Source organism: Amphiprion ocellaris, chromosome 3, assembly GCF_022539595.1.
Source record: "Amphiprion ocellaris isolate individual 3 ecotype Okinawa chromosome 3, ASM2253959v1, whole genome shotgun sequence".
Taxonomy (NCBI): domain Eukaryota; kingdom Metazoa; phylum Chordata; class Actinopteri; family Pomacentridae; genus Amphiprion; species Amphiprion ocellaris.
In genome coordinates this window covers 15252486-15274012 of record NC_072768.1, presented here as the reverse complement: position 1 = coordinate 15274012, position 21527 = coordinate 15252486, and the positions used below count along the sequence as shown (strand labels likewise).

The 21527-nt window shown below is 42.1% G+C and overlaps 1 protein-coding gene across 6 annotated transcripts in view; it reads right to left on the bottom strand.

Moving 5' to 3' along the window:
- reln (reelin) overlaps positions 1-21527 on the bottom strand; it is a 97202-nt gene that overhangs the window by 50055 nt on the left and 25620 nt on the right. For all 6 annotated transcript variants that reach the window (XM_023277919.3, XM_055008760.1, XM_055008757.1 and 3 more), the window contains exon 3: positions 7892-8030. In XM_023277919.3, coding sequence (XP_023133687.2) covers positions 7892-8030 — 139 coding nt within the window. The remainder of the gene's footprint in view (positions 1-7891; positions 8031-21527) is intronic.

Below are 21527 nucleotides of genomic sequence, written 5' to 3'. Positions count from 1 at the left end.
TGGCTGAAGTGGAGCTACTTTTAACCGTTTATGTTCTGCTGGAGTGATTAATCCATAACAATGAAAAAAAGATTTGAGATTTAGCAAATTTTATAAACCAGTAATGAGTTTTGTTGACCAATAAAAATACAATATTTGCCTCTGAAACATATTTGAGCATAATTACAAAGTAACATGAACTAGGACTACTAAAATATGGTAGAAGTGTCTCAAAATTGTACATTGGAAAGCTGTACAGTATATTTGAAGGAAGGTTTTTTCAAACGCAATCATGCAGAAGTGTTGCTGACAATTCCAGAAGCAATGTATGTAAAATTATGTTGTTTTCTTTACTTGCAAAAAAATAAAACCAAATGCCAGAGGAGATATTCAGTGGGAAAAAGCAACCCTTTCTGTAAAGTGCTTGAGTGTATGAATGGTCTGTGTGACTTAATACCATGTATGTCATTAAAACAGTAACCAGGAGAGGGCATTTAAGTCTGAGCCGAAGAGTGTGTGATCGGCACAGCACGACGCCACTGTCTGTCCTGCCATCACACTCCAGTGGTTCAGCGTGTGTCTCTCATTACCGCCTCCACAGTGGCAGCCACACACACGCACACACACACACACACACACACACCCACACAGAGTGAACAGTGCACACAACATTTGCTGAATATCTAAATGTTAATTTGACTTTCTTTGAGGGGTGGTGTGGGTGGGGCAATTAAGAGCCCTAATGTGTTGCTGTTTTTTCTCGTCTCTTGCTCCTCAGATTTAAACGAGGGATCATTCATCTTCTGAAAATAAGTGTCATCCTCTCCCTTCTCATTAGTCTGGAGGAGAAAATCAGAGATGGGAAAGAGGGATCGAGGAAGATGAAGGAAAAAGATGAGAACTGAGAGAAAAATGTGGATAAATGGAGGGGGAAGGGAAGGGGAGTGGGGGGGACTGGGATTTGGTCAGAGGAAACGGAGATGGGGGTTAGATGGCCTTGTCTTTCAAAGTCCACAATCTGCTGTCAAATAGTGAGGCATGCAAGTAAAGGCAGAGGTGCACACACACACACACACACACACACACACACACACACACACACACACACACACACACACACACACACACACACACACACACACACACCCACTCTAAGCCACATATGAGCTTTAACATGTATGCAGATGGACAGGCTGTCACTCAAAGACCCCCCAAAAGAGCTCGGAGTGGGTAATTACCAAGCATGTCTTCCATGTTAGATTACATGTTGCTGTCGGCCATAAGTATCCCCCAGGAGCCAGCTTGACAGCTCCCTGCTAACCACACACACCACACATATATATATTTATACACACACGCAGTGGGGAACACAACTGATTCACCCTAAAGCCATATGCAAGTTAAACATAGCCAGTGCTTCTAAAAAAGAGAAATTTCGCAGATTAGTGACCACACAAGCAAACTTTTGTCTAAAAATCTCCACACAAACAATTATATCTGAGGGTAAAGAACACACACGTTGCCTCACTCTTCTTCCCTCGTTAGACAGCACTCCCATCCCGTTCTCCTCAAATCCCAATTAAAAGCTCATTTTCTCTCCCAGCTCACTAGGCCTGTTGGTAATCATGATTAATATGAGGAGTTTCGGTGGGGTGCAGTTCTAGTCGCCAGCACTGATTTGGTGCATTTGGACCTAGCCCTTAAAATAATACACCCTAATTGGTTGATTTATCTTTCCCTGTTGAGTACCAGCTGTGGCTATGGCACTGCAATCAGGGACAATGGACAGACAAGAAGAAGAAAAAGACGGAACAATGAGCGAAATAAAATTCTGCTAGCTCCAGAAAAAATGCTAATCAGGAGTGAAATAAAAGTAGATTTCCTTGATTCTTGACTGCAAAAGCGCAACTGGCTTTGCGGAATCACATTACTTCCAATCCCTCCCCCCCACCCCTAAATTAATTAATTGAAAAAGGCACTTGGAGAACATGCAAATTTAATGAAGCTCCACAGAGGAGGGATTTGGGAGTTGTTTGGCAAATTACCTGCTTGTTAGCACAGGGTCATTGAGAGTTATAGCTCCGAATACAGCCGGAAGAAGCGTAGAATTGCTCAGTACACAGCTTAAGGAGAAGAGCAATTGACCTTGACTACTGTTAGTGAGTAATAATTAGAGAGATTAGGAAAACAACAGTACTTAGGAGTATATATGTGAGGCAGACAAGGAGCAGAGTTGAGCCTCCATGAGCAGTGGATTTTCAGACCGAGGCATATCCATGTGCTGATAAGAACTTATTTCTTTAAAATTTGAAAACAGCAACTGTAGAGAATGTAAAACTGAGCAAAAACTTTTTATAAACCTTTTCTCCCTTCCTCACCTTCTCATTGAGGGTCAGACCAGGACAAGAAGAGCAGAAACGGGAGAATCAGCTGTATTTGCAAAGAGTCAACAACAGAGAGATGAATTCCTGCAGCTGGTCATGTCTGTTATTTATCAAACTAGAGTGTCTTTGCAGAACAGGCAGGACAGAATGTGGATGAATAATTTGATACAAAATACATCTGGGGCAGCCCTGCTCTCCAACGGTTTATTACGCTGCATTTAAAATCAAATGCTGTTCTTTTTTCAATCTTCACGCCCTGTTTCATTTATGTGGTCAAACATCCCAGCAGGTGGGACAGCAACCTCCTGATAATGAGACTGTGTGATGTTGGTGCAGCACATATGTGATGTGGACAATATGTGGCAGTATTGATCAGAGCACTGATGTGTACTCTACATATATATGTGTGCATGTGAGTCTCTGTGTACACAGGAGCATGTACATAGTCACAAGGGTCATGGACCGTCCCCTGGGAAATAAGAGAATATCAATAATGGAGACACCTTCATGGTAAACAGCAACAGGAGTCTGGGTTCTATGCTAGAGAAGGGAAAGGGTTTGTCTGCAAAAGCCAATGATTTACTGTTAAATTCTGACACATGAAAAGTTTAAGAAAGGTTAAACACATGAATATGTGAGATATAAGAGTTGCTGTCTTATATGTGAATGTGTGATATATGAAAATTGGAATTATATGGATGGACCGTGTCAGATTTGCAGCTCTGGTTGGTTTGTGGGGGAAAAAAAAGCGGGTTGGATTTATGTGCTCTGTCATCTTTCACATTCCTTCCCCATATTTCTATATCTACTATGCCAAAATGGGATTACCTTGAACCAATCTTTCATGTTCCCTGGTCCAGCATCTACAGTGAATCTGTCACACAGCCACAGGCCAGTATGGAGCTTTAATGATGAGGGGAGCTCATTAACCAGTGATTTTATGTTAAAACAGACTCAAAGATTGACTTGAATAATAGCAAATCAATGGAGCAGACTAATACCGGGAGAAATGAGGAGCTGGGTGAGATAGGTCACCTGAACTCTCACCTTTGACTCCTGATTAATAGAACAAGCTGTCTATCATTCTGTCAGTCACTATTGCTCCACTAGATGAGCCTTAGGCACCGGCAAATTATTCTTATTATTATCAATTGATCACCTTCTGCAGTGATTGAGTTGTGAAGTTTCCAAAAAGGACAAATGCACCTTAGCTTTTCTGAGAGCATAAATATTTAGCAGCATGCTTTACAGCAGCAGCACATCTACAGCACATTTTAAAATGACTGCTACAGCCATTGTTATTAAGCAGGTGGAGTCAAGTTGGCTGAGAGCGTAGCCTCTTCTACAAAAGGAGCCACTGTAGTTGCTCATGTACTATATACAATTCAACAGTGTATGTTTCACAGATTTTATGTTCACACAGACCTGCCTACTTTGAACAGATGGCAGTATCAACAACACAACACCCAGCATAATTACAGCACAGAAACCATTCTTTTTCAATTACAGCTATTAAGACAAGAGAATATATGAGCTCCTTCTCTCTTTCACTGCTTATTTCTCCTTCTAATTGCTCCTAAAAGTGATTTCTAATTGTCTACAACTCCACAAAAGAACAACAGGTAGCAGATATGTCGAAAACGCAGACATACATGTTTGCATACAAATGCACATAAACATAACGGCACGCCATGACAGAGAGGAGCAGTGTGCCATTAGATCTGCAGACATCCGTCTCCTCACGGGAACACTTTGGAAAGAGGGCTCACGTGCAGTAATTAAAGCAATCTCCAACCCAGCAGCTGTCTGAGTCCCACAGGGAGACAGTACAAAACACTGCCGCCCAAAAACACACTATACGCACGCACACACACCACACACACACAACACACACAACACACCAAGATATGGTCATACAGGGCTGCATGTGAACATGCATACATACATCCATATACAATCCACAACGTCAGCAGTCGCACACAACAATCCAGTTGTTGTTGAACATGTTTCTGTGCAGCTAGCTGTTGTTACAGATTTTTAACACACACATACACACAACCGCACCGCCTGCCTTGAGGCTGTGAGTGAGGCAGAATACAGGAAAAGAAAGGAAGTGATACACCAGTGCATCTCTGCTTTCACCAGGAGAAGCTATTAACCATTCTCACCTCTGCTAAGTGCAGCAAAGCATTCAGAACATTATGTAGTGATGTGGACTGTATTGTCTGAGCAAGAATAAAAAGCAAGGAAGAGTTCTGTTTTATGCAACCATTAAAGTCGGAGCTGGTTTGCATTTTGTGCGTCAGAAAATGTTTGCTACTGGCTTCCTGTCTAGCTTCACTCTAATATTTAGTTTGGCATACACTATCCTCAGTTGCATAGAAACACATAGCTTTTGATTTTCAATGACCATAAATTAAGACAGAGTTGGCTGACATAGGAGAGAATGTTTTGCTCGCTTTTACCTTGATAATTTCATTGTGTTCTACAAAGACTCAAGGAAGTAAACATCTAATTTCTCAGTGGGGCTTCGTTCAAAGTGTCCACAAAGGTTGGCTTCGGTTCCACAGAGATTTAAACTTTTTACAATCTGGCATCTGTGGTCACATGAATACCAAGTTGTGTCTAGATTGATTGATTGTCTTCAACATGACTATGTTTGGCAATTATTTCCTTCCTTATCTCCTCAGACATCTTTCTCTTGTCTGTGTCTAGTGTGGTGCACACGTGATGAGTACTTTTCTGCATTTAAAGATAAGATTAAAGACACCTAAAATAATCATTAATAAAGGACAAGTCTGCTGTAAATGTCGCAACAATCCATTTAATTAACACTGCTAATCCATATTTTTTCCCATCCATTATAGAAGTTCTGTCGAAAATTCAAGAATTCTGCTCTTTTATGGGAGCTTTTTAGTGACAAACCAAAAGCATTAAACTATAGCTTTCAATTTCAACAATTTTCAGAAAGAATGGAGCCTTTTTTCAAAGAACTGTAAGGATACCACACTTTTGCCCATGTCTATGCGTGTGTGTGTGTGTGCATTCTCCCTGCTCATCCACCTCCTCTTCCTCCTCTCCTCTTCTTCTTCAAGGCCTCCCCTTCTCTTTAGGTGGCAATTTACAGCCACCCAGGAAATGAGTTCCTCTGGATTCCCACGTCACTGCACTCTATCACACTACTGCTAGTGATCTGTTACCACGAACACTCCCACAATATCGCCCATAAAACTGCTCTGAGGGCCCATATTAATGCAGCGGCGGGCCGGCTCCAGTCCTCTGAAGGACATTGGATGTCTGTGGCTTTAATTTAAACACTCATGGACAACGCTTGTGGAAAATAGTCCTTGTATCAATCAGGGCAGGAGTGCTATGGGCAAGGGCAAGAGATTGTATTATTTACATTTGTAGAGTCAAGACAAATGTCATTTCTGCTACGCCCAAAGCTCCATATTTTTATTACCTTAGAGAATTTGTTTCAAAACTGCATTTCTTGGAAAGAGTCCATTCACATAAAATGTGATGCATAAACAAAACTTGACTGGCAGTGGCAGTAGCAGTTCTTGGGCCAAATCTCAACCTGTATTGTAAGAAGTCTGACAGCTTTGGAAAACTTGATGTAGCACCCGAGGTGGCCCTGGCTTCGGTCGGAAAGGCGTTGCCTGTTGAATTTCCCCACTGAATCCAGGGATGGTAGCGTAGGAGAGGAGCGTATACTGGCGGAGATAGAAGCTGCGAACTGGAACAGGGAGCACTAAGAGTGTTTGTGTCTTCATGTTTGTGTGTGTGGAGCAGTCTTCAGCCAGCTGGAGCGTGACTGGCTGACTTTGATAAGGTCAGCCGCAGGGGCCCTTATTGTCATACAGTCGTGGCCCCCTGCCAGCCCCACTGTCATCAGCACTGGCACACTGCTGCTCTGTGGTTTACCCTCATACGCAAACGCACTGCACACGCATAGACACACACACACACACACACACACACACACCGACGCACAAATACTAAGAAAAAAGCCCAATCCTTGTAAGCTGACACACACTCACCAGCAAATGTGTTCGCTGGCAGACAAAAAAAAAGCCAGTAAATCTGTTTGGCTCAGTGGATATTGTCTAAATGACTGCTCCACTTCAGCAAATTTCCCAGCTGAATCTTTTTTTTCTGTCAGTCTGTCCATAAAAGTCTCTGTCTGATAGACTATTGTGTCCCTCCAGGAATTCATTGAGGGATTTTCGTGAGTATTGCCAAAATGTTTAATTTAGTTGTGGGTTTTATGAAACATTGATGTGCAATTTGCAATGTCTTTCAAGTTCTGAAAGAGGATGACTGGTAAAAAGAAAATAGAACAAAATGAGGGATTAATTTGCATGCTGATTTGACTATCTAAGCAGTAAAATGATATGATGATAGTGGTGTTTTTCTTTTTAAATGTATTTTTTGTTTCAAAAACACAGAGCTTTTCTGTTTGGAATAAGAATTACTTAAGTTACGTTAATAACTATGGTAGTGCATTGCCGCTGTGACTTTGCATGCAGCAGGGCTATTGAAATCCTTCCTTTTCCTCTACTTTTCTCCAGCAACAGCTGATAATTGCATTTTGACTGACTATCAGTATGAGACTGTAAATCACCAGCCAAGGGAACTTGAGGGGAAAAGAGTTAGAGGCTGTTTTCAACAGGCAGAAAAGGAGAAATTGATGAAGAGCAAGACAAGGCAATGGAAGGGGGAACAAAAGGAGAAAAGGCAAAGACCAGGGCTGTTCTCAGACATGTTAAGCTAGATCTGTTCCTATTTTCAAAGAAAACAAGGTATAAACTTATCAACACAAAATCACCTGTCCAGTGTCTCGAAATAAATCAGTTTGTTGCAGTGGGCTAACAGTCAAACCCCTAATAGACACATTTTTTTAATAGTGAAACTGGGTATCTGTGTTACTAATGCTTTCATATAAAGTCATAGAAGAAGTACATAATTTTTTTTATAAGCACAAATTATATGTGTGTCTGTATCACACCCATCCTCAGGGGATGGGCGGCTCTAACCAGCCACTCATACATTTTCCAATGAGAAAAGGGATGCACTAAAGGAGAGGATGAAGACATTTCCGTTAATTCTCAGCAGCGTAAACACACACAGATACACCTGCCACTGCACAGGCCATGTCAGGCAAGGCAATTAGGATACAAACAGACACGCTAACTCTGTCCCCAGTTTAACCTCTTTCCAGCCATCATGCATGCTGCCTCTGACAGGATGGCCTTTCAACATCCTTTCTGTGGCTCAGACAGAGAGAACGCCGCCCATGATGTCAGCTGATAAGACTCTCAAGCTTACTGGGTCAATATGGGGCCACACGCCGTTAACAGATATTATTGTTACAGTTTACGACTTCCATGTCAGGTTAAGACGCGTGGCAGCTGTAAAGGTCCTAGTCGGGATCACCAGGCGCTCATCTGCAGTTCGTCTGTCTTATTCTTTCCTTGTTATTTACGTTTTATCATAAGCCTTACATATAAATGCACACAACTTACAGGAAACTGACGCATCCAGTGCCGGGTGGTGGGGCGATCCACACAAAGCTGAAGCTGGTGGAGGGCTGATGGCTGACATGGGAAGCCACCACACTGCAAACAAACTGGGTTCCACCAAACTGACGGTCTGGCATCACACCTGCAGGAGAGAGGAAAAGATGCACAATAAGAGACAGTGTGAGTTTTTGTTAGAATGGTTTCATGCATTTTACCAACACCTGCCATAGTTTTTGGATGTTTTTCCTGCATTACGCTACAGGGAGCAACTGGTTCCATTTATTTTACCACGGTAATAAAACTGTTCTTATCAGCTCAAATAATCTTAGGTCTGCTTTTATCTTTGTAAGTTACATTATCATCATGTGGTGAGCGGTGTTGTGAGATTTTTATAGTCAGTGCCAGTGGTGTGCAGCCAGGAGCCCCTCAGACAGACAGACATGAGCCACATTGCCAGAAAACTACACCCAAAGACAAACAATCAGAAAAACACAGATGCGGTTTAAAAGATTAAATTTAATTCATGGCCTTCTACACTAAATGTAATGCTTTCTTGCGGCTAAATCCCGCTGGGTTCCCAACAACAAACTTTAAAAATGAAACCATGCTCAACTACAATACAGTACTGCAGACTTGCATAGCTATTTATACTAAAATAGAACACACAAAACAATGAAATTCACTGTGATGGATTGCCAAGAGTATTTCAAGCTAGTCTGTTCAGGCTGTTTTTATATCATAATGAAATTAAGCAAACGAGTCTTAAAAAAATCACATTAAAGTAAAAAATGGGACTCTGTGCAAGATGATTTGCAGCAAAGTCAACCCAAACCAACTGTATGAAATTAAAATGCAGCAAGAATATTTGAAAAGACAGAGTGCCCTAAAAGAGCAATATGCAAAATATTACAAAGTAACTCTTGTTACAGACAAGTCAGCATAAGTCTGAAACTAATGCATACAATGACTGGTTAATTAATTTAGAAAAATACACTGAGAGCCACAAGGAGCTGTGGGATATAAGCCACTATAGATAGTGAAAATGAGGGAGCGTATTGACATTTACCAATGTCTCCAGTTATCCACACTTCTTTCCATTCGCTTTCATTTCTTACTTCACTTGTTTGATCTCATGCCACTCCGCTATTTTGTTTGAATCCACAAGCATCCTTCAGTTTTCTTTTTCTTCTTTCACTGCTTCACATCCAGCCTCTCTCCTTTGCTCTTTCATCCTCTCTACTTCTCTCCTTTCATCATTTATTTTTATTCAGTCCTCCTGTTCTTTACTCCCTCCCTGTGAGCTGACACTCCATAACATTGCTCTTATTAATGAGGGTCTGTGTCCGGCTATGATTGCATCGATGGAATGACATCATGTCACACAATCTTTCCTTTATATCGCAGAGGGCAAGGGCAGGACACCACCGGGCTCATCCATCACTGCGCAGACATTCAGAACAGTTTAATAATTTACCGTGCCAAAATGACTTTGTAGTGTCAGCGAAGAGGCATCCAAACTGTGCGGTAAGTATCAACAATGCAAACACAACTAGAGTATGCATTTCCCAGACAGATAAGCATTCGTCATAATTCAACAACAGTAAGTCAACAGAGTGTGGTCCAGTGGACACAAAACAAACCCATTCAGCCAGTTTAAAAATGTATATGATGCTTCATCGTTGTATGAAGAGGTGCTTTAGTGGCTGGCCTCTGCTCTTTATAACCTGCAAATACAAACTCTCCTCTCCTCTCCTCAATCACAACTCACATCACTGAAAATATAATCAGCAGTGATTAATAACACCGAAGCTTTCATATCCCCAGAATCAATGTGCAAATCAATATGCAAAGACTGTGTATGTGTGTCTGCATGTGTGGTTCCAAACTAATTATTTAAAGAGAAATAATTCCGCCCATTTCTGACAGTAATAAATCTGACCTCACAGACTGTATCCATAAATACACAATGTCGACAGCACCGTAAATGTTTCTGTTTGGCTAGGCCAGCTGTGTGTGTGTGTGTGCGTATTTGTATCGCTGCATGAAATTTATGTTGGTGCGTGTGTGAGATGGTACAAACAAACCTAGTTATCATTGCTGTCGGATGAAAAACTAAGAAAAACAAGCTTGTTTTTACACTGAGCACCAAGCATTGATTTGTTTACCCTACGGCATTTCCAAAGGTTTACTTCAACCCAGAAATCGTAAATTTTCTCATCATGTAGAGAAGCATCAAATTCTTTGAATTCAAAAGTGAATAATTATCAAAGCGACATAATTTGCAACATTTTCACGTGACAACATATTGTCTGATTATGTGCGAGTACATGCGGTGTGTGGTCCTAACGTGTCAGATTTATGAGGTGTTGAGCAAAGCAGTCTTTAACCATGCTAAGGAGCGGCTGGTGTATAATAACAGAATGAGTGTAATCACCCACTAATAGTACCACTGTTCTCTAATCACCTTGGCTACAACTTCTTTGCGTAATGGCCATAATTTACTCCTAAACACATCCTCACACATATACCCTCATACAAAGAAGCACACATTACTGCCGAGGATTATTGCAATGTTGTTTGCCTGAACAAGATCTCCTCAGCACCCTATCTTTACTGCTGACACATACAGCAGCAGAAATTGTTTCCGTGTTGGCCTTATGTCGCACTGAGGGAAGCATACAGTGACATATCCATACATCTTTGTTTCTTTTTAACCCTCTCTGACATGAAAGAGTGCCACATCCAGAGCAATTTCCTCACTGATGCCACATATTTACTGTCGCAGGCAAAGCAGTCAAGACAACAGCTTTGGCACTAATTGTCCAATTTTGTGGCAGGAGAAGAGAAAAAAAAAAAGCTGTGTGAATATTTGTCACCACATTGCTATGGTGCAATTTGAGAATCCCTGTAGTTGTGCATAATACAAGCTTAGCTCTCGTGGCAATGGAAACACTATCTGGAAAGCTGCAAAGACGAACGGAAAGACAGGAGTGATGCGATGGAATCGAGCAGGACACTGAGCAGAGGAGATGGCAGAAGGAGGAAGACTACAGCTATGGCCAGTGTAACCACCGAGGGACAGAAGCAATCAATCAGTCATTCAAATCACTCATCCAAAAGCGTATTTACTTTTGCAATGCCATCGCTCACTAATGAGAAAAAAAGGTGTGCGGTAGTGCATCTGCAACATGTTAGACACAGCTTGCATTTACACTTGACAAACTCTTGTAATGCAACCCTCTGCGTTAAAATTAATAGTGAGTGAAGAAGTGAAAACAAACTGAATTTAATGCTTGAAGGAAAAAGTGAGCATAACATCCTGAGAAAATCTGGAAAGTCATGAAAATATCATCAAATAGTGACAGAAACCAATGCAGAAAAAGAGGTAGAGAGAGGTAAGGACTGAAGGTATGGCCAAAGAAAAGCAGCGAGCAGTTTGTCTGGGGTGAAGATGAAAAGGCAGACTGATGTACTCCAGGACACAGCAGCACTGGGACTTGACACCGCTCGTAGAATTTCTATTCCCACTTGAAAAATACACTCAGGCATAAAAATGCAAATAACGATCCCATACTCCTTTCATGTCTGGGTGTGGAGAGAGAGCGAAAACTCACTACTATTCGATGTGATCCAAACCCGCAATGCTCCAGTAAAGCAACAAGCTTTAGTGAACTTGAACAGAAAAAAAGGGCTCGGACATTCCTGGTTGGGTTCAGGGAATGAGCAGAGAAATAGAAAGACAGGCTATTTTGTCATGGTGAAATGAGAATATATAACAAAGCCCTTCCTGTGTCCTTGTTTGCTTGGGTCACACTAACTGCAAAAACTGTTCATTCCTTTACAGTTCACTCAGCTGACCCCTGAGCTCTTTGTTAGTTTTGTTAGCATCTCTAAGCTACCTTCTCTGGGAGCTCAATATTTTGTGCCTTGTTTATCTCCATCTTTCTTATTGCTGTTTGTCCCAAATTCTCCAGATCCGCTGTCAAATCTTTGAGTTAATCAAAAGCTACCCACTGTTGGGTGATTGATACGAAGAACTTGTAAATTGATATATTCAACATCTTTCTAAAATCAGAAAATAAGAAGCATTTTAAAATGTTAGTTTTTATGGGGAGCCTTTTATGCTTCATCAACAGTGATATTTTGTTATCCATATTCCGACCATCAGCTGCATGCAGAACTCACCTAACGAGCCGATAATGACAGAAGTTGTAGCTGCTGTACAAATGCCACCAGTGATGCGTTCATGCTGCATGTTAGATAAGCATCAGCAGAGGCCACTTCTAATTCAATAAGCAGCCACAGGGGGATCTTGGAGGACTGTTGCAAACACACATCCGCAGTCAAACACACATATGCAAATACATGCACGCTCACACATACAAACACATGCAGTTCTTTCACATGCAGATTGGGCACTTATGAGCTGTCGGCAGTGATTAATGGCAGGGGAAGATGACCTGCTAACTCCCACGGTATGACTGGGCTGAGCTTGTTTCATAAATATGAACCCACACACACATATACATGCTCACGCAAAACCTTGTACATGCACTCTTGGGCATGCCCACACACAAACGCCATCAGACACACAGAAACACAGGAAATGGGTGTGTCTGGATTTTAAGGGTCATATATTGGTTGTAGGAGTGTCACCCCGACATCAATCTCTGCTGGTAATTTAGTGAATTTTTAAAGCACCCCATAAAAAAGAAGTGGGAAGTTCACCGCCTCTTATTTATTCATATCAGTCTACCCATGTCTCGAGTAAAAAAAGACGATTCCACATTTTTCCACTCTGACTGGTCTTTCTTTTCTTCAAATATGTAAACACTTTAATTCACATCAGTCTGTGTCCTCTTTAAAATGCCTCTATATCTCACTTTGCAAAGCTAATGAGCTTTCCACAGCCAAGCTCAAAACAAGTCAAATAGATGGAGTGAGAATTCTCCCCGATGGAGCAGATGGGCAATCGGTGGCTCAGCCTGGCAGCAACTTAACACTGCAGCAGGAGCCGGTCGAACTGGCATTAGAACTGAGAGTTAGGCTTTGTGGCAGAGTTGCAAGGATTCAAGAGACTAGACCATTCAAATTAATGTGCACATTTACCGATATCCTACACACCATTTGACATCTGGTCAGTAGCAAGCAGCTACTGTGTTTTGCAGTCATTTTACAGCTGTCCTTCAAGCCTGTCTGGCTTATGATAGAACAGGAAACTATTAGTTTGAATAGTTTGTGTTTAGTTTGACTGTATTTGCATCCCTGCTAAATGGTTTTTAATATGATTTCAAGACAGTTAAGCATGTTTTTCCTGCAAGACTTCTGATTGACAGGACGTCAGTGGTAAAATATGTTTAAGTCCCTGGAGGCAAAAAGAATCTGCATGTTTGTTGCTTCATTTCTACCAGCAATAAATCTAGTAAACTCGTATGGCTTTTACTTTACTGGAGCGATATTTATTAACAAATTCATATAGGACTGTAATGCCACAGCATACGCAGCATGCACACAGGGCTGTAAACACACAGGCACATGGCTGTATGCCTGCACACACACAACAAAAGCAACCACAATTAAAATGCATATGTATGCACAGCAGTGTGCTCAGAGCGTTAATGAAAAACCCACAAAGTAGCATAATGTGCTGTAGGGAGATTAGATTATTAGATTTTTGTCTAGAGAATTCATATTTGTCACTACTCACTGTGTACTTTGTAATTTAACAGAGAAAAGTGGGTCTCATTTAAAAAGCAGAGATTAATGTTTATGATGCACATCTTTTGTGCACGTTTGTGGTGTGTGTGTATTTGCACACTCAGACAGATAATGGCCCTTGAACCACCAGTCATTCTCCCACTGGCTCACACTTAGAAATCCAATGTACACCACCCTAAATAATTTGGAGAGCAAGCACATTAAAGGGTCATATTTCATGCAGCAATTCTTAATACCTGTCATAAACCTATTGGAGCATTAACATGTGTTATTAAAAGCCTGTGAATGTATGGGAATCTGTCAAAAGCCAGAATAATGCCTCTGTCAGCATGTTTCAAGTGAAGGCCACACAATAGCAACATAAATGATACATCACAATAGTAGTGACAGCCAGAGTAGGGACCCCATACGCTTTGTGCTGCTGAATGATCCCATGCGATGTGTGCGTTTATGTGCGTCCGTTGTGTTACATTCACCCCTTCTTTCCAGTACCATCCTCAGCTGGTCAGCTGGACCATTGTAAAGTCTCACAGCACATGACAACCCAACTCTGATCTGCCATTGGCTGAAAAGGGCATCCATCTCAGCATCTGCCAATCAACCTGCCATGGAGACGGGTTGGCACCATTGTAGAGATGGCAGGGGTCCGGCACAGTGTTGCCAGGAGGAAGCTGTGTGCTACTATGGGTGGTGAAAGATGCCAGTGGCCAGGGGGAAAGGAAATAAGAGACTCTGTGGGAAAATGTGAGGAGAGGAGGTTTGTCATATGAATGAAAGAGAGTTTAACAGGCATTAAAGGGCACCTGTAGGTCTGCTGAGCAGAAGATGAGGGTAGGGGAGGATGCACAAGTGTGTGCGAAAGACTCAGGGTTGAACTGAATGTTGTGTGCTCGATGCATTTGTGCATAGATAAAGTGTAAGTATGCCTGTGTTCTAAGCACCGGACCATTTTTTGCCCATGTGCACGCATTCACAGAACAGTTGCTCTTTCATTTAGACTTCTATTGTATTTCACAGCATCCATCATCCATCATCCATAAACTCCTGATGGCAAGGCTGCACACACACACACCCACACACACACACACTAACAAAAATACAAATTGTAGGAGCCACCAGTATGGTTCTAACCAGCCAAAAGAAAAAGAACATTTCACACAAAAGCATATGCTTGTATGTGAGCAACGATTAAATAAAAATATATGAGTAATTTAATAATTGCTTACACCTCTATAATGTCTCATTTTTCAAAATGAGTAACTCAAAACTAAAAGCACAGAGAAAATAAACATTTAGTTCACTGCTTGTGTACTACTTCTTTTCAGTGATCAAGAGCTACAAGCCATACAAGCATGAATGATAAATGGAGTACAGGAACACTGGTGGAGCATAATACACCCTCCTGAACTAATGTGCCATAATTGAAATGAATGTTGTTCTGAATCAAACAAGTGTTGTGTGTTTTGGAGCTCCACCCTGTATGATAGATGAGACTTTTACTACTTTGCACAGCTCCGCAATCCATCTAAAAGACACAATCACAACCACATACATTATACCGAAATGCATATATGCACGCATATATTGCTGAAGAACTGTTCCAGTTTGTTACAAATAGTGTGTCGTTTTAGTGGTCACAATTTAGTTAGCATATTTAGTTAGGTAGTTAGCATATGCCAGAAATACCATCCCTCTGGCTCCCACATTCCAATTTCCTGGTCCATCTCCCTTCCCCTCCCTTTAACCCTGTCCAGGAATAGCCTTGTGTGGATCGGTCCGAATCTCGTCGTTTGTTTTACATTAACATAGCCAGGCTGTGTACGAACCCCAGAATACTTTTCAGAACAGTCAGCTCACAGATCAAGAGGAGATGTTCTCTAACTTGACTGAAATTGGGAATCGTCCCTAAGAAGAACTGAAATGGAGATAATTTTTTGCCATCTCACACAGCGCTACCTCAGGTGAACTCCACATCATGGCCACCTGCTTGACATGTACATCACGGGGAGAGAAGTCACAGGTTCTGGGAGTGCAGGAAACATCAAATATTAACAAAAATCAGGTAGAGTCTGCCCAGCTTTAAAGATTAAACGACTGGCACGCAATATCTGATAAATAACAACAGGTGCACCACCAAAACTTGCACTCTCAAATTCCCATTGCAGGAGTGTGAGTCAATGGACATAAACAGATGTAAAACTATTCTGACAGCGACTGTTTGGATCACAGAGCAAACCAAACAAAAGAAGTGTCACACTGAACCAAACATCTGTAGCGAATGGCAATAGTTAAAAACTTACTCAGAATAATAATAACTTAAATAAGTTTCAGCGGGGATTCTTTAATACCAGTTAGACTTTCAGACTGTCTATATTTCTTGTCAGGTTGGACTTCTTCTCAGTGATGCTGCCATATTCTCAAAACTTTAATTTGATGAATGTAGTGTTATTATTACTGAAAGGAAGGATGGCTAAAGCTATGATAATGAGATCCAAGTTATATAAAACCGGAATTTCCCTTTCCTTTCTCTTTATGCATTTAATAGAGTCAAGCTGAGAAACAGGAGCTTGCTAAAAACTGGGTTGAGTCCCAGACTCAAGATGTGTGTGTGTAAGAGTGTTATGTAAATCATCAAGGTGAAGAGTTGCTGAAAGGCCTAATGGCAACGACATAACTGAGCCCACAGAGTGTAAGTGGTGTGAGGCCTGTGGAGCAGCACCCAGTGGAGGACAGCCGGCTTTTTGCCCCAGGAGAGGCTTACCACATTGGGTGGCTAAGTCACTAAACTCCCCTTCCTCCACCCCTCTAGTCCCTGAGCACCAATTTTCTTCTTCCAACTCTCCATCCATCCATACATCCATCCATCAGCAAAGCCTATGAGCAGCTGCCTTCTGTGGGTGTGTGTCATTGTAGCTTGGCAGGCACACACCACAGCTTTACCGGCAGGCGCCAGGGCTAATTTGATTTTTAATTCAACACGACTTCTCAGCTAACAGTTTGAGTTGGGGATTAATTAATCTGATTTGACTTGTGCTAATTTCTTGCACCCACGTCCCTGCTCTCCACCCGTCAATGCAGCAAACAAACAAACTGGTGAGGCCATGGTCTCGCAGGCCCTGTCCTGACACACATGTTGAGTACCAGAGATAGAGACCTGGGGCGACAGGTGAGGAGCCAGTGGAAAGCCTTGGGAAAGCATGGCACTGCGCCTGTCCTGCATTTGCATGCATGCGCATATACTGTATGTGTGTGTATCTAAATGTGTTTATGGGGGGGCTGGAGCTGAGCCTGGTCTGACAGAGGAGTGCTGGGAGGCAGTGAACTAATCACGGCAACAGACTGGCTCTCGTAAGGAGGGCGAAACAAAGAGAAGGTCAGTAACTATTTTCACTGCCAAAATATGGGTCAGAAAGGATCTGGGTGAGTTGCACACAAATAACTTGTATATAATGTTTTAAAAAAAAAAAAAAAAAAAAAATGGGCCAGGCTGTGGAGAATTCCAGTTTGTCTCTAAGGCTTTTAGAGGGTGGAGGGCCAAATCCAGTCATGGAGAAACCAGTAACCACTAAGCTTCCTCAGCTCACGGAGTCAGAGGGAGCACTTCCACTGTTTCTAATATTTTCTGCAAGGGAACGTTAAAAATGAATAGACCTAAGAGTGCAGCTCGGTTTGCATGCACTTTGTAGAGAAGCCTTTGTAAAATCACTTTCTCTCTGTTTGCACACCAAAACCACAGATACCCACATACTTGCAAGGTGCATGTGGAGGTATAGAATTTAAGGACTTTTATATCACAACACAACAAAGATACATTTCAAAGTCAGCTTGCCTCTGTGTTGAAATGATGCAAACCCACTAGCGTTCACAGAAATGTGTCAATCTGAGCAGTCTTTTGAGTCAAAGCTCTCTGTCTTTATTCTATCTTTATTTCTCTCTCATTCTCTCTGGCATGTAACCACCCTCTCTGCATGGTAGAAAATAACATTGCTCTGCTCAAGAGAGACCACACATGGGAGAAACAGCCTACGCCTGCTGCTCTCTCCTGCAAGATAAAAAAAATAAATAAAAATAAAACTGCCCAACAGCTCACACACCACTTTGAAATCTCTATCACAGTAAGTCCAGCTCTTGCATTCCCCTATTTCTGCTCTCAGTCAACCTGGACCATACATTTAGATGCAAAAAATACGGCTGTGAAAGGAAAAAGGCCCAGCGTGCGCATACAAATACACGTGTGTTCTCTCACAAAGCAAATACAAACACATGTACAGGCACACTGAGACACAAATGGTTGCACATACACATGAACACAGGCACACATCCTCAACACCACACAGTAAATGTAAGCGCACCTAGTGAAGCCATGGGAGTTCAAAGAAGGGACTGTGCTTTCCAGGAGAGCTAGTGCACATCAAGTGAACCAGTAAATTCCCAGCAGCACTGCAACAGCACACCTGAGAGGGGAGACCTATGCTGCTGGGATGTACGACCAAGACTTGCAGCCACTGCTGTAGTTCTACCTTAAATTATTAATGAATGATGTTGTATTCACTGAAGGTGGGGTTGCTTTTTGCCTCTAAGGAAGCCTTCTGCATGGAGAGAAGCTACTTCTGACTTCTGGTGCATAATTACCCAAGCATTCCTCTGGACTCTGAGAGTACGCAAATGTTTAGCCACCTGTTAGCAGCCTCCGGGCATTGTAGATTGGTGGGGGAGAATGTGTTAAGCAACGGGAGGGACAGAACAGAGGCTCAGTCTGGGCGAGAGGGTTGGGGAAGTCCTGTGCCAGCAAAGCCGGGAGATTTACAACAAGCCGACCCCACCGATCTTGAGTCTGATCTAACACGGTGCCGCAGAGAACACAAATCACCTCCCATACATAACCCTGCCCCTGACAACTCATTTCATCTTCTGCACTAATGAATTCATCATCAGGAGGGATCTGCCTTCGGTGCCTCAGCCCTGAGCAGAGAAGGAGTAATGGCTTAGATAAGTCATCATCATCATTATCAACATCATCACTGCTGCCAGCACCTCCTTGCCTCTGTTTGGCACATAGTTCAGTATCAACAGTTTGGGACTGTGTGTGTCCTTGACAGAGTTGCAAGAGGGGAACTTTAGCAGTGTTCAAGGTTATTATGAGGATGGTATCAGAGCGAGTGTGGCACAGACGCGCATCCTACGTATGAAAATCAGCATGAGTGTGTGTATGTCAATGGAATTTGAATGCGTTGGGGCATGAATGGATAAGTCGGTGAGTGTGAGAGCTCTTAAGGTAGCAAGCGAGTGTATATGTGTGTGTATGTGTGTATCCGTGTGCGTTTATGAAGGAGTCTAAGCGGCACAGTCAGGGAGCTGTCAGCAGAGAGCCAGGGTGCAGGCTGATCACAGGGCTGCAGTGCTTTTGATGTCTCCTAGGGACTGACAGCTTCTCTCCCCATGGGAACCCCTTCTCTCACCCCTTCTCTGCTCCCTGCACCACCCTTTCTCTATATCATTATATTTATGCTCTATCTTTCCATACACAGCATCTCCTCGTCCTACTGATTGGGAGGAGGGAGGGGTTTACTGAAGCACACAGGTGCCCTCCTGGGAGTGTTAGTGCTGTTTGAGGGGAAAAAGAGGTTCCAAAACAAGGCTTTGTTCAGCAGGAAACACACCTGTGAGCGTGTCTCTGTAAATACTGACATGATGAGCTGCCATCTCTCATAGCGTGACATTCTGGCTGACATTCAATCTGGCTTGGTGGCAAGAGGTGCCGACAGCTGACCTTCAGCCTTGAGATGGATGAGTGTGTAGATATCGGGATTTGAATGCATAATTGTGCCTATTGACAGCCATTTGTGACTGAGTATTTCTGCAAAAGATCTGTTTATCTGCTAATGCATGTGTCAGTTTTCAAACACCATTACATACCGCGGGTACGAGCAACATTACATAAGACAATTAGCGCGCACTGCTCAACATTTTTTGTGGTTGAGTGTAGATGGACAGATGTGGCAGTAAGAGATTTCGTCAGCTTTGGTAAGTCGTGGCATCTCTTTTCTTTTCCCTGACCGTAGCCACAGTAGCTGAATGGCAACATTTTCCAGGAAAGTGCACGCCTGTGAGAGCTTCTGGCTTCCCAAGTTGGAAATTTGGCATGGAAAACTACTTGAGCATTTATGGCATCGGGGTTGAGGCAGTTGAGGTTACTATATGAGATTCCATCATGTACCACTTGTTATTTTCTTGCTCCAGTTCTGCTTTTACAGGATCTGACTTATGATTGACACAAAAGTGGATTTCTCATCATCAGTAGCTGCTGGTGTATCTTCATGTGCACAGCTGTTGACATTAAAACCCTCCATTATGAAAGAAAATGCTGCCCGGCACTAGACAATGCAATGCCATTGTGTTACTGGGACAAAACTCCAAATAAACACACTTCTTTATTATTGTGTCTGTTGTTTAGGCACTGTCAGATAACTATAGCATCATGAGGGCAAATTAGAAATTACAACTTTACCATCTATAATTTACCATCAATGTTATTTTAAAATACATATCAATGTATGCCTCAGTTTGTTAGGAAATGTTTTAAAGAAAAAAATTTCAAAAATCATTAATTTTTCATATATTAACACTAGAACAAGGCAAATATTTTGAAGAATACCATGGAGTTATGAGCTTAACTGAAAACAAAAGAATAATTTACACAGGATCTAATACAGTCTGAGAGTTAAATGTGTATATGGTGTGATTATACTTTTGGCTACAGACCCCTTCCATCCCCTCCTCCACAGGTCAAGGTGCAGCAGGATTTCATCTCTGATCGGGCTGTGTGTTAGCATGAGCCCATCCGTCATGGGAACAGAGCGTCGGCTGGGTGTCCCTGTCACTAAGCTGTCCGTTTTGTCAGACAGCCAGATCCATCATATTGAGATGGGGACTGATCCTTGCTAGCAGAAGCCAAACGCCCCACAAATACATACAAATATGCAAATTAACGACAAAATAAACATCACCCTGCAAACGAGCCATCCATCAATGACCGGTTTCTCAGCAGCTCAGCATTGGCAAGGCAACACCAATCAGCCACTCCGTCAGAGGTAGTGATGGAACGCCATCCTCTCATCTTCTTTCCCTCCTCCCCCCCCTCCTTATATCACTCACATACTGTCTCACTTTCATTGGACCGTATTTGCCATTTTTCATGCACACTTTCTCTAATTTTCCCCTCTCACTCTGCATTCACACTCATTCCTTTAATCTCACACACTTTGTCAGTCCCATGTTGGCATTTCTGCCTATCCATTCTCCTCCCATCTATTTTCAAAGCTCTCTTCCCCCCTTCAAGTGCCTGTTCATCATCGTAATTATAAGTTAGCAAGGGACGCTTAGAATGAATACTTGTTCTGTCTTTGTGTTTGAATGGATAATGATGTGATGGGAAACATTTTGCCATTAGGGGTGCAATACAAATCAGACCACATGTGACTCTTCTTTCCATCCAGGCTCTGGCCTGCGAGTCCCAATACATCACTTCGTTATTGCTATGCGACATTTAACTGCAAAATGCTGCTATGATACCTGAACCAAATAAATCTAAATCATGACAATGTACTTAAGTCATTGTTTTCATGATAAAATTTTAATAGACGGCAGTTTGAAATTTGTGTGACTTCTTTTCAGAAGGCCAAGAGGCTGGACTGGAAAGAAAGCACTCTTAATGGAATAAAAGTCAAAGGAAGGAAAAACATGAAGCAGTTGGAATTCTCCCACAGCTGACTCAGTCCAGACTAATGTTGCTTTTCTGGCAGTGTATACAGACAACCCTTTTGAGTATATTACATACACATATACATGTAAAGTGTACATGTTTCACTCTAAAACACTGCCAAGGTTTCTAATGAGTAATTGAGTTGTAAAAATATTCTAT